The following is a 13,101-nucleotide window of genomic DNA, read 5'->3' on the forward strand; positions in this document are numbered from 1 at the left end:
AATGTTTTGACAAGCGAGGGTGGGTGCCCGATGCAGATTAATCTTCCATGAGAAGCCTCTAGATAGGCTACACCAGAGGGTTGTTTGCTACAGACGCGAGCATCTCACGACCTCCAAACAAACAACAGCAGCAACATCTGCACACACACACACACACACACACACACACACACACACACACACACACACACACACACACACACACACACACACACACACACACACACACACAAACACACACAGGGCGGACCGGGTGCGTGCGAAAGAGCTGCGTCGGCAGGCCAAGCACCAACACCACCACTTTTATGTTGACGGCAACAACAACGACAACCGCGTCCTCGACCTCTCCTCCTCCTCCTCCTCGTCAGAAGGGGGTGGACAGGCGCCATCGCCTGATGCTGGGCGCGGCAGCGGTGGTCGAAGCAAGCGCAGTGGCAAGCGGGACAAACACGTGCACTTCCACTACAAGCCAGACTCCGAGGCAGAGCAAGGGCGCCGTGGTGGTCGCCGTGCTGGTGGTCGTGGGCGAGATAAGGGTGCAGGCCAAGGAAGATACGGTGACACGCGCTATGCACGCGGCATGCATGGTGACGTGTTTGACGAGAACGCCTATGACGATGACGGCGATGGCTTTGGAAACGACAACACCGCTGATCAGGGCCGTACGACCGATTACGAGAGGCGATTTCAGCGCGCGCCTTACAACGAAGCACGCGGCAAGTACGGAGCGTCGTCGGCTTCGACTCATCCCACCGCAGCACGTGCTGGTAGCGGTGGCGGTCGCGCTGGTCGTGGTGATGATGCTGGCCGGACAATGATGGAGCAGGTTGACGACTTTGAGGACGCAAACAGGTGCGCACACGCATGTGTGTGTGTGTGCATGTGATGGGTTTACCTTGCGTCACTGCGGCTGCTTCCATTGCTCTATTTTGCTGTTTCGCTTTCATGTTTTGCGTTTGTGTGTTCCGTGTTGGTCACAGACACAACCTGCTAATCTTGGCGCTAACCCGCCCAATCCATTCAATCCCTCGACGTGCCAACCACACCAGAGCACTGCGCCGCCTGTTGTCGCCGTCAACAGCACCGCGTGACCCCGTGGTTGCGCGCGAACGTGATATCATCTTCAAGAAGCTTGATTTGATGGAGCGCGCCAACAAGCGCCTTCAAGAGAAGGTGCGGCGTGTTGGCAGTGCACCTGGTGTGCACACGTGTCTGTGTATGTCTGTTGGTGTGAAAAGTGTGGTGTATTTGCGTGTTTGGGTGCATGTGAAAGTGTGCTTGTGGCTGCGAACGTGAGAGTTGTGCGCGCGTGCGTGTGTGTGCGAGAGCAAGCAAGGTTGTGCCAAGTGCGTTATGTTGTGGTGTCGTTTGTATTTGTATCACGTAGAGCTCACGCCACCCCGCACATGAATGTCAACACGCATGCACACACTTCAATCAAACCTTCATTGCTTTAGCTGCAGCGACGGGAAGCTGAGAAGGCCGCGCTGGAAAACCAAGTCGAGCACACGTCCGAGCTGCAACGCGCATTTGAGGACATCAAGACGTCGCTCAGGGTCAGTCTTTGCACACGTTGCATGAGAATGTGCGTGCATGTATCTGTGAGTTCGTGCATGTGTGTGGGTGTGTACGTGCTGCATGTGACACACACACACACATACAAAGCACGCACACATGCACACATGCACACACACACATAACACAACACACACATACACATACACACATGCACACACGCGTTCAAACATGAGATGCCCACCATAACGTTGCTTAACGCGTGCTTTCTTCATTTCATGCGACAGGAATCCAAAGCAAAGGCCGACAAGAAGCTGAAGGAGAAATCGCGCGAATGTCTGCGGCTTGAAGAGGAACTGGCGCGCGTGCGTGCAACGCAGTCCTATTCCTCCAATGCGGTAAATTCAACGACGCACACGCGTGGGTGTTGCGCGCGTGCGTGCGCGTGTTGTGACTGCTACTGCTGCTGCTGGGTGTGTGTTCTGAGGCTCCGCAAGCATCAACCCGTGCGTGTATTCGCACATACAACCACACAACTACAAAGCGTGGATTGACGCGTGACCGTGCTTGCGTGCAACTGTTTGCGGTTTAGATGCGGGATTTCCAGCAAGCGGTGAGCGACTTGGAAGCACGCGCGGCGGGCGAAAAGGCCGCGATGAAGCGTGCACACAAGGAGACGAAAAAACGGTACGTTGAATGTTTGGCACTGGTCACGGTGACCGAAACAATATCAGTGATTGTTGTTGTTAATCTGTCATCACCCTCAACACACACCCACAGAGAGAGAGAGAGAGAGAGAGAGAGAGAGAGAGAGAGAGAGAGAGAGAGAGAGAGAGAGAGAGAGATTCACTCTCTCACGCACTTACTTTGTTTGTGCGCAGGCTGCGGCAGTGTGAGTCTGTCCTGCAGCAAGTTCGGCAGGACTTGGACGTTGCACAGAACAACTTTGAGCTGGTAAGCAAGGCTGTGTTGACTCAGGAAAGGAGATAACACCCTGTGTGTGTGTGTGTGTATGTTCGCGCGCGAGGGTTATCCTCACACACATGGTTTTGTTGGTTCGCCACGATGACATATGTTGATGTCGTGTGCTGACACTGCAATCTCCCTCACCCATGACATGCCCACCATGCACACACGCGCGCGTGCACGCACACATATGGTCGTGTAGGCGGTGCGTGATCGTGACGCAGAAGCGCAGAGGCGACAGCAGCTGGAGGAGAAGCTGGATGAGGGCGAGCGCGAACGCGACTCGCTGACACAGCAGCTTCATGCACGCGTAAGTGTTGCTCAACCTGATCATCCATTGCTGTTCGCAACACCACAACATACAAGGGCGCGACTCATTCAGAAACACACAAGTGTAATCACAAACACAAGCACAAACACAACTGCAATGTAACCACGCGCGACAGTCACACTCTCACACATACACGCAAGCCATAACCACAACTAAAAGTCGCGCGTGCAAAATTGCTTGCTCACACACACACACACACGCACTCCCTCACACTCCCACACACACACTCCCACACACACACACACACACACACTCCCACACACACACACACACACTCCCACACACACACACACACACACACACACACACACACACACACACTCACACACTCACACACTCACACACTCACACATTCTCTGTGCACATGTCAGGGTGCGGACCTGAGCGCGTTGGAGGATCGCTTGAACACAACAACAGCGGCAACAGAGGAGACAGTGGCCGATCTGAACCACAAACTCGACGCTGCACGCACGCAGATTGCGACACTCAAGAGCAAACTTGCAACTGCAGAAGAGCTGGCAGAGACGCGACGAAAGTGAGTGCATCGTGTTCACAAACAGTGATAATTGGTTGCGAGGTGTTGGACTGGCATGAGCTTCACGCAGAGCAGAGCAACGAGGTGCACGTTTGCCTTCTTGCGAAAGTCATGGTACAACTCGACATTGCATGCCTGTTACTCATTCTTGTATGGTGCGTCGTGTGCAGCATGCTGTCAGAGCAAGGCGACATCAAGGACTCAGCACTCAGGCGCGCAAACGAAATGATCGATAACATCAGAGATCAGGTGATTGAAAGCAGGCATGAAAGTACAAGCGATTGTGTTGTCATGTGTGTCTGTGAAGGTGCTGTTGCTTTGAGCTTGGGTTGCCTGCATTGTTCATCCTTGTCTGCTGATGCATTGTGTTTGTATCCCCACTCTCTGACCCATGCACTCACAAACACACGCACTCACGCACGCATTCATGCACACTTCCCTTCCTCCCTCTTCCTACACGGCCTGGCCAGCTGGCCGCAACGCAAGAAAGCGAGCAGAAAACAAAGGAAGAATTGCGTGACACCACGCATCAGCGCGACGCCCTGGTGCGTGCCCTGCACCTGTCGCCTGGTGTCGTTGTGTTGTTCGAATTCATCTCGGCTGATGTTTGCCATGAGACGCTACGAATGATTTTCACTCCGCCTTGCCACCGAAGCATCTGACCGCCTGCACTGCCAACTCTTCACCCTCCACTAGCCACATATGTATCGTCCGCCCTCACCCCCAAATTACTCCCTGCCATTGTCCATCTTCTCTTCAGCGCCGGGATCTCGAAACGACCCAGCAGCGCATCGAATCTTTGCAGGAGACGTCAGAGAATCAGCGAAAGCAAATCTCCTCTCTCGAGGGCACAACACAGCGCCTGGAACTGCAGGTATGAGCGTACACACCACACACGACACACACACACACGCACGCACGTACATTCATATGTGTTTGCCCTTGGCTCGTGCCACTGTGAACCATCACTGCCTTGCCCAACCAACACTGTTATCGCTTTCGTTGATCAACTTGATGTCCTGGCGTTGTCGTTATGCAATGTTGTGGTGCACCAGGTTGAGTCGCTGGAGAGAGACGTGAGCGAAGCACGTGAGCGGGCGACATCGCTTGAGCGCGATCTCAACACCGCCCGCAGCGAACACCTCAGGACAACAGGACAACAGACCGAGGAGGTGTGCTGTCGTTTTTGCATGTCTTGTGTATGGAGAAATTGGCATGTTGTGAATGTGTGTGTGTGTGTGTGTCGGTGCGTGAATGTGTGGAAACAGTGTGTGCGACGCGTTGTTGTGTTTGTATGCATGTCCACAACAAGACAGGTGTGCCAGTACAATATTGCCCTTGCGCTTGGCATTCACCCCATTATTCGCTGTTTCTGCAACTTAAATTGCATCAGGCACGACAGCAACAGCAGCGCTTGAATGAGCGCATTGCTGCCCTCGAGGCCGAGCTTAAGGCCACGAAGGACGGTGCGTTGTGGGGAAGAGAGTTGTGTGTGTGTGTGTGTGTGTGTGTGTGTGTGTGTGTGTGTGTGTGTGTGTGTGTGTGTGTGTGTGTCTGAGTGCGTGCATCATGACAGCAAGAAAGGAGCTTCTCTCTGGCGGTGTATCTTGTCTGTCACACTAACGTTTGTACCTTGCACCTCTTTCGACCATTGCATCTGTGTGCGTGTATGTGTGTGTATATGTGTATGTATATGTATATTTACGCTCAGCGCTCCAAGCGACTGAACAGGCCAAGTTGGATGCGCAGCGCAAGGCTGCTGCCGAGTCTCTTGCGCTGCGCGAAAAGCTCGACTACGCCAACACAGAGAAGCGAACGTAAGCCACGCGTGCGTTTTGGGGGAGGAGGAAGGGGACAGGGGCGCTTGCATGAATTGTTTTTTATTTTATTTTATTTTGCTGGCTCGTGATGCTGGTGGCGCCTGTGTCATTCACTTGCTCACGCCCACTCCCCCCGTCATAATGAATTCGCTTTGTGACGTGACAGGCTGAAGAACTATGTTGCATATGTCAAGTCGACGTTCAACTCTGTGTTCAAGGATGCTGAGGGGGAGCCTGGCGAATGCGATTGACTGTGAAATGAAATGAGTGGTTCACGTCACTCTGATGTTGCAATGCATCAGCAATGTCTAACCACTGTCGTTTCACGAACACAACTATGCCCGCATGCACTCTTTGTGCACTCTGTGTTTTGTTTTACAATGTTTGTGCTCAAACTATCTGCCCCTTCTTCTGAACAGCATCCACCATCTGCCATTGTCTGTGTGTCCTCGCTGCTGTACATAGACACACGATTTTCTGTCATCACATTCGTGTTCCCCGCTGCTTTCATTTCCCTCGACACCTGGCTTTTTTTTTTTTTTGCTTTGTTCTGCTGAGTACAAACTGCTTTATTGCACACACACGCACACAAACGATCTGGCAGTACAAGCGAGCGCCTAAGCACAACAACAACAACAACAACAACAACAACAACAACAACAACAACAACAACAACAACAACAACAACAACAACAACAACAACAACAACAACAACAACAACACTTGCGTTACACGTACTTCTTCGCAACAATGTCTTTCACGATATGTGCAGACTCCCGGTTGATTTCAGCTGCAGATGTGAGCGCCCACACACACACACACACACGCACACACGCACACACACACACACACACACACACACACACACACACACACACACACACACACGCATATGCACATGCACGCGCACAATTTACATGTGAGTGCACGATTCGAGGCACACAACGCAGTGTAACTAACCCAAGCAATGCGAACCAAATCACCTCATTTGTTTGCTTGTAAGCAATACGGCACGACCTACCGAGCCTGCCCATGTAGTCGTTGAAGCCGAGCATGTACAACCGCTTCTGATGTGGAACCTCCTGCACACGAGACAGTGCCCGTCGCAGGTGTGAATGAGCATTGGTGGCGTTCTGCCAGGGAATGATCTGTGCTTGCACATGCGTGTCTGTATGTGCACGATGTGCAGTGCAAACCTGAAGCCGTTGGCACACGCACGCGCACACACACACACACACACACACACACACACACACACACACGCACGCACACACACACACACGCACATGTCACAGCACCTGGCCACTGGAGACGACGTTGTGTTCGTTTGGCAGCTGCGCCACGACATCTGACGGAAGGAACCTGGAATACGGGCCCGTGTTGTGCTTGAAACCGGTTGCCAGCAGGATGTGGTCAAATGTCCCTGTGCTGCCGTCCGCGAAGTGCACCTGTCGCGAGGTTGCAGCAGATGTGAGAGGAGGCTGCGCGCGTGTGTGCATTGTGCATTGGCATTGTGTGTGTGTGTGTGTGTGTGTGTGTGTGTGTGTGTGTGTGTGTGTGTGTGTGTGTTTGCTTCACATGTGCACACATCAAGGACTCAAATAACAAGCACCTACAACACTGCAAAACAGGCACATGGTCACAAACGCGGCAAGACCGCACCGTGTTTCCGTCAATGTGGTCAATCTCGTGTTTGATGACAGCAATTTCGCCCTTCTTGATCAGCGCCATCGTACCAATGTCTTGCACAGGCGCCCTGCACGAACACACGGTGTGAATGGAGTGGCATGGCAGGGAGGTGTGTGAAACTGTGTGAAACTGTGTGAAACTGTGGAGATGAGCTTGACCCGTTGAGTGCACGTGCTGGCATGTTCAACAGCGCGTCAACACCGCACCAAGCGAAGCAGTCAACACGATGCAGGCGCGGTGGGCACGCACTTGTGGTGAACGACAATGTCGGTCACGAAACCGGTCTTCTTCAGGGAGATGTTGTACTGCATTCGTTGTGTTGGGTAAACAAGAGAAAGAGCGCGCCACAAACACATGAGCCAAGCTGCCCGCATCATCATAAACACACACACACACACACACACACACACACACACACACACACACACACACACACACACACACGCACACACACACGCACACACACAACACACAACACACAACATACAACACATACCGGCGTGAGGTCGCCCCAGACGAGGCTGTAGATGAGGTCGCGGCCGCTGTCGTGCACCCACGGTGGCAGCGGACGCATCACGTCGTACATGTGTCCAAACACGCGCGTCAACGAGCGCGGCAGCATGTGGATGGGTGACCGCACCAGCACCTGTGTGAGGTGTGTGTGTGTGTGTGTGTGTGTGTGTGTGTGTGTGTGTGTGTGTGTGTGTGTGTGTGAATGAATGCGCATGTGCGTGAGTCAACGTTCCTGACAGCTGTCCTGCATCCACTCCACCACCTCTTCACTGCATCAATAACACCACCAGCACCTCATCTGTCCTCCACACCCCTCTCGCCTTCAGCACTTCAACGCCAATCTCACCGTCGGCTGTGCGCCCCATTCCCAGAGATCAAGTGCCATCTCAGATCCGGAGTTGCCAAATCCAACAACCAGCACACGCTTGCCCTCAAACTCTTTGCCGCTCGTGTACTCCTGGGTCGCGGTGGTGGCGGTAGTCGTGGTGGTGGTGGTGGTGGTTGTGGTTGTGGTCAGGGAACAAGTGAGAGGATGTGGGATAATACCGACTTCAACCGAAACGTGCACGCACATGTGAACACATGGACGCATTCACTCCGGCACTTTGTACATGCACGCATGCACATCAACCATGCCGTTGGTCACAGCAGCGGACCTGCGAGTGGAGGAGGCGACCAGGAAATGAGGCCTCGCCCTTGAAGTGCGGCACATTCGGCTGAGACTCCTGGCCAGTGCACACCGCCAGCACGTTGGATGTGTATGTGCGCACGCTGCCATCTGCCGCCTTCGTTTCGACCGTCCATGTTTCTTTGGACTCGTCAAACGTCGTCGTCGTCACCTGCGAGGAGTTGGGGCGGGCGTGCCCTGTGAGATGCAGTCGACACAACATCGCACAAATACACATGGACACACACACGCACCCACGCACATGTATGTATGTGCGCATTCCGACACCTGCAGGCGCGCAGACAGCATCTCTCACCTCTGTGTGTGTCTTGACGTTGTGGAAAGCAGCGTAGGCGCGGTAATACTTTGCAAGAAAGCTGCGCGACACGAAAGTTGGGGTCCAGTCCGGAAACCGCTGTGATTGGGGCGCCGCACGTGAGCTGGCGCAATGGCAAGGGTACAGTGGGGGAAGGCAGTAGAGCATGGTGGCAGCGGTAGACAACAAGACAGCACGCAGATGCAACCGAAAAAAAAAACACATGCCGCACATGAGACAGCACACGCGCATGCACGCAGGCACACACCCAGTATGGAAGTTCGGAGATGCCGCGGACGGTGTGGAGGTGGAGGCGATCGTAGCGGTTCTCCCACGCAGAGCCAGGCTCGTCCTTCTCAAACACTACATAGGAGATCTAATAGCCACACTCACACATGCACGCGTGAGTGAACATGCACAGCTGCTGATATAACACAAGCGCGTGCAGTACATGCACATTGCTCAAACCATCCAGCACAATATTTCGACAGGAAAACCACCAACACTCACGCCAGCGCGCTCCAAACGTCCAGCCAGAGAAAGCCCTGCAGATGAACAGTGGTGCGTAGTGATGGAAGGTGTGTGTCGGTTAGGGCGGGCAAATACATGAACAGGGCAGAGAGGGAGAGTGAGTAAGTCAGTGAGTAAGCGGCAGGCGCGCAACACAGCACACCACACAACACCACACAACACAGCACCACACGCGCGTGCCAAGCATACCTGCTGCGCCAGCTCCAACAATAATCACGCTGTAGGTGGAGGGATCATCACTGCCATCTTCATCTCGGCTCCGTCGGATTGGAACATCTGGTTGGCCTGCATGCACGTCACACGCACGTTGCAAGAGCACACGAATGTGAGCTGACGCGAGATCGTGCGTGCTGGGTGGCATGGACTGGCGTCGCTCACCGAACACGACGAGAGCACACTCTCCTCCCACCCCCGGTCCTTTCTACCTCCCTCTGCTCCTCCCTCTCTGCCCCTCCCTCTTGCCCCTCCCTCGCCCTCCCCCCTCCTCTTTCCAAGCCTCACCGATTTGTGGGGAGAGGATGTAGACTGCCTTCTGCAGCAGGACGACGGCCAGTGCGCCGAGCAGGAAGGAGCGAGCGTGCTCCCACATCATCACCATCTTCAACGCCGTCTGCGTTGATTCCCCTTTTTTCGTGTGTCGCTGTCGCCAACCCCAGCAGCAAACAAACAACACAGCACAAAAAAATGCACTGTGAAGTAGTAGCCGAAAAACACGTGAAGACACCAATCATTTATCCACCGGTTGTTTGTTTTCCCTCCTCTCCTTCTTGTTGCTTGTGGAACAGCGCCATGCTTGTTGTTGGAGGAAAGAAGGTGGCTGTGGTCCTGGCTGTCATCGTGGCCGCCGCTGCTGCTGCGGTGACGGTGATGGCTGCGGCTGCTGCTGATCCGTCCTGCTGCAAGTACTGCAGCGATGGCTCAAAGGCGTGTGGGGACTCGTGCATTTCGGACTCAAACACGTGCCATCAGCCCCCAGGCTGCGCCTGCAATGGTATGTCAGAAGAGAACAGACCACACACAACCACACACACAACCACACACAACCACACACACAAACAAAACACAGATTGCTTGCTTGTTGTAGGACTGTTCTCCGCAAGTCACGGTGTTGCCGTGCACTGCTCGCCGCTTCAACGCCACACTGAAGCATCTAACCCTTGTCTCTTGTATTATTTTTTTTTCAATGATCCGCGTGCAGGCACTGCACCACCGTCTCCGCCCTCTGATCCGTCGTATGACCACCAGACCAAGACGTACCACGCCCAGTTCAAGCCGCTGGAGCTGTCGTCTGCGGATCTCACCATCACCCCGTTCTTCAGCCCAGATCACTCGGTGGACACCATCGTGGACTTTATCAGCAAGGCCAGCAAGACGCTCGACATCATCACGCCAAGCTTCTCCAGCTGGAGCCACTGCTCGAGCGTACGTTTGATTTTTCCTGGGTGTGGCGCAAGGCCTTAGTTCTTGGTGCTTGAGCAAAGTCACATGCTTCCCTGTGTGTGTGTGTGTGTGTGTGTGTTTGCTGCGTTGCTGTTGTGCAATGCTCATCGCCTTGCCGTCATCTTGCTGTTGTCTTGCTGTTGTCTTGCTGTTGTCTTGTGCAGGGATCGCCCTGTGTTGGCTGCAAGGTGTCCACCTGCAGCGGTGAGAAGTTCCCCGTCTTCCAGGCCATCCTCAACGCCGCGCACAGGTGGGCGCGAGATGTGTGTGTGTGTGTGTGTGTGTGTGTGTGTGTGTGTGTGTGTGTGTGTGTGTGTGTGTGTGTGTTGGGGGTGGTTGTCTCTCTTGGTGTCCGTGTGTCCGTCTGTCTGTGTCTGTCTTGTTTCATGCTGCACGAACGTGGGCTGCCTTTCTTGAGCCTTCCACCCCTTGCTTGCTCCCCATACTCGCCCTTCATGCTTGCTTGCTCCCTTTTGCCATGGCTGATTTCCTCCTGCGTTGTCTCGTCAGGGGCGTGTCCATCCGCATCATCACCAACGACTTTGGTGATGTGACGTGCGAGGGCAAGATTGCGCCCTTTGACTTCCTCTCGCTCAACGGCGTGAAGGTTGGCATGTACACGTCGACGACCTTCACCCACTCCAAGTTCATGATGCGGGACAGCAACGCGGCGTCCATCTCCTCCGTCAACTGGAGCCGCAGCTCCTACATGAAGAACCGCGAGGCCGGCGCAAACATCGAAGGTACTGGTAAGCACGCCCCGTGCTAGGATTTGTTTTTGTGGTTGTGTGTGTGTGTACTTGTGTGTGCTTGTGTGTATGTGTGTGTGTACTTGAGTTTATCTAGTTAGCTCTCCTGCTGCCCCTCTTTTGCCCTCAAACGAACCAACAATAACAACCCCCTCCTCCATGCCCGTCAACCCGCCTGTTCCCTCACCTCACCTCACCTCACCCCACCCCACCTCACCTCACCTCACCTCACCTCACGTTTAACCACCATCCATCCACCACCCTGCCCGCCTCCCTCCTCAACACCAGGCAAGGACATGGCGCTTGTGATTGATTTCCTGACGGCGGTGTATGAGCGGGACTGGGAAGCGACGCGCCCGTACAACGTGACCAACTCGTACTCGGCCTCGGATATGGCCATCATCACCAACCCGGCGCACCGCGACTTTGACATCCCCTCTGGCCCAGACCGCCCCTACGTCTCCCCAAAGCCAAAGCCCATCCCCATCAATGCCCCATTCAAGGTCTGTGCGTACGTGTGCCTCTGTGTGTATGTGTGTGTTGTGTTGTGTTGTGTTGTGTTGTGTTGTGTTGTGGTGTGGTGTGTGTGTGTGTGTGTGTGTGTGTGTGTGTGTGTGTGTGTGTGTGTGTGTGTGTGTGTGGCTACTTGCTGGCTGCTTGAATTGACAACTGCTCCCAGTTTTGGCCTCGTACCCCAGTGCTCACTCCCTTGCCCCAATCCCCAACACCCCGCCCCCTCTTCTGCCCGCTGCAGCTGTGGACGTCCCCCGACTTCTCGTACAAGGCGCTCATGTCTGATCTCCAAGCCGTCAAGCACTCCTTCAAGCTCTACATCTACCAGGTGTGCTTTGTGTTCTTTGTGTGTCTGTGGCTGTCTCTCTGCAACTGTGACTCTGTGTTGTGGAACTGGCGTGTCAGTTGTATGTACACTGTTCTACTGCTACTCGACTGACTCCTTCTCTCACCACCACCACCACCCCTGATCATCCCCCCCCCCCCAAATTGCCGCAGGTGACGGACGACCGGCTGTGCGACTGGCTGCTGGATGCGCACAAGCGCGGCGTCAACATCACCATGCTCGTCTCCAGCGAGATTTACGGCAGCGGCGACCAGCAGAAGGCCAGCGAGTGCTTTGAGAAGCTCCAGGCAAAGGGGCTCGTCATCCACCGCGCCTGGCAGTTTGGCTTCTACATGTACAACCACGTGCGTAGCAAATAAGGGGGGGGGGGAGGGGAATGTGTGTGTGTGTGTGTGATGTGTATGTGTGTGTATTCGTATGTGCGTGTGTGATGTGTTTGTGCGTGTGTGTATTCGTATGTGTTTGTGCGTTGAGTGTGTCATGTGCACACGCATGGTTCCGCCTCTGTGTGATGCCACCCTCCGTCACGCGTCAGAACAGCACCGTCATCGCTCGCTCCCTCACGCCCTCCCTCCTCGTCTCCTTCATTCAACCACCACCAACCCATTACTACCACCAACCAACCGCCTGTGCAGCAAAAGTTCTGGATTGCGGACGGCACGCGCGTGTCGTTTTCGACGGGCAACTGGAGCCCCTCGGACTTCCCTGGCGGCGACGGCGCGTACCCGCCGTACGGCGAGCCCGGCTGGCAGAGCGTCAACCGCGACTTCAACGTGCGCATCGACGACCCGGCCGTGGCCAAGGTCTTTGACGATGTCATCATGGGCGACTGGAGCAACTCCACCACGTGGCACCCGCCCCACCACCACGCCGGCGCCGTGTCCATGACCAACCTCTTTGACACCATTGAGCAGCTGCCGTGAGGTCGCTCCCTCGTCTTGCGGCGGTTTGTGTCGCTGGCGGTGGTGTGGTGTGTCTTCTCTACCACCGAACCGTCTCAAGTAGTTGTATGTGATGGTGGATCACGTTTGTTGCGGGCTTATCGGCGGACTTGCAACGCCTTTCCTGCGCGTTTTGTATGGTAGCTTGCTGTGCGGTGTGGAGCATGCGTGTGCTGTGTGTGTGTGTGTGTGTGTGTGTGTGTGTGTGTGTGTGTGTGTGTGTGTTCGT

General features: G+C 54.6%; 3 protein-coding genes across 3 annotated transcripts in view; 2 read left to right on the forward strand and 1 right to left on the reverse strand.

Moving 5' to 3' along the window:
* PTSG_06291 (uncharacterized protein) overlaps positions 1-5,695 on the forward strand; it is a gene marked incomplete at its 5' end in the record, with an annotated part of 6,787 nt that extends 1,092 nt beyond the window's left edge. The window contains 15 exons of the mRNA XM_004993125.1: positions 244-852; positions 1,050-1,173; positions 1,458-1,556; positions 1,803-1,913; positions 2,108-2,202; positions 2,397-2,469; positions 2,684-2,791; positions 3,184-3,347; positions 3,518-3,596; positions 3,818-3,892; positions 4,108-4,221; positions 4,403-4,519; positions 4,741-4,813; positions 5,059-5,164; positions 5,334-5,695. Coding sequence (XP_004993182.1) covers positions 244-852; positions 1,050-1,173; positions 1,458-1,556; positions 1,803-1,913; positions 2,108-2,202; positions 2,397-2,469; positions 2,684-2,791; positions 3,184-3,347; positions 3,518-3,596; positions 3,818-3,892; positions 4,108-4,221; positions 4,403-4,519; positions 4,741-4,813; positions 5,059-5,164; positions 5,334-5,418 — 2,032 coding nt within the window. The 3' untranslated portion in view covers positions 5,419-5,695. The remainder of the gene's footprint in view (positions 1-243; positions 853-1,049; positions 1,174-1,457; positions 1,557-1,802; positions 1,914-2,107; positions 2,203-2,396; positions 2,470-2,683; positions 2,792-3,183; positions 3,348-3,517; positions 3,597-3,817; positions 3,893-4,107; positions 4,222-4,402; positions 4,520-4,740; positions 4,814-5,058; positions 5,165-5,333) is intronic.
* Positions 5,696-5,895: 200 nt separating this feature from the next.
* On the reverse strand, positions 5,896-9,559 carry PTSG_06292 (uncharacterized protein; the record flags this gene model as incomplete). The annotated part of the gene is made up of 12 exons (XM_004993126.1): positions 9,385-9,559; positions 9,073-9,168; positions 8,863-8,897; positions 8,621-8,728; positions 8,353-8,451; positions 7,716-7,826; positions 7,353-7,502; positions 7,106-7,161; positions 6,830-6,923; positions 6,466-6,615; positions 6,189-6,249; positions 5,896-5,957 (listed from the first exon to the last, which is right to left on the reverse strand). Exons 1-12 carry the CDS (start codon positions 9,479-9,481, stop codon positions 5,896-5,898), a joined length of 1,119 nt encoding a protein of 372 aa, XP_004993183.1. The 5' UTR covers positions 9,482-9,559.
* Positions 9,560-9,623: 64 nt separating this feature from the next.
* Positions 9,624-13,072, forward strand: PTSG_06293 (uncharacterized protein). The gene is made up of 8 exons (XM_004993127.1): positions 9,624-9,874; positions 10,082-10,305; positions 10,488-10,573; positions 10,834-11,066; positions 11,361-11,575; positions 11,827-11,913; positions 12,084-12,275; positions 12,567-13,072. Exons 1-8 carry the CDS (start codon positions 9,673-9,675, stop codon positions 12,852-12,854), a joined length of 1,527 nt encoding a protein of 508 aa, XP_004993184.1. The 5' UTR covers positions 9,624-9,672; the 3' UTR covers positions 12,855-13,072.
* Positions 13,073-13,101: the final 29 nt, after the last annotated feature.

This window comes from Salpingoeca rosetta (genome assembly GCF_000188695.1).
Source record: "Salpingoeca rosetta unplaced genomic scaffold supercont1.14, whole genome shotgun sequence".
NCBI classification, from domain to species: domain Eukaryota; class Choanoflagellata; order Craspedida; family Salpingoecidae; genus Salpingoeca; species Salpingoeca rosetta.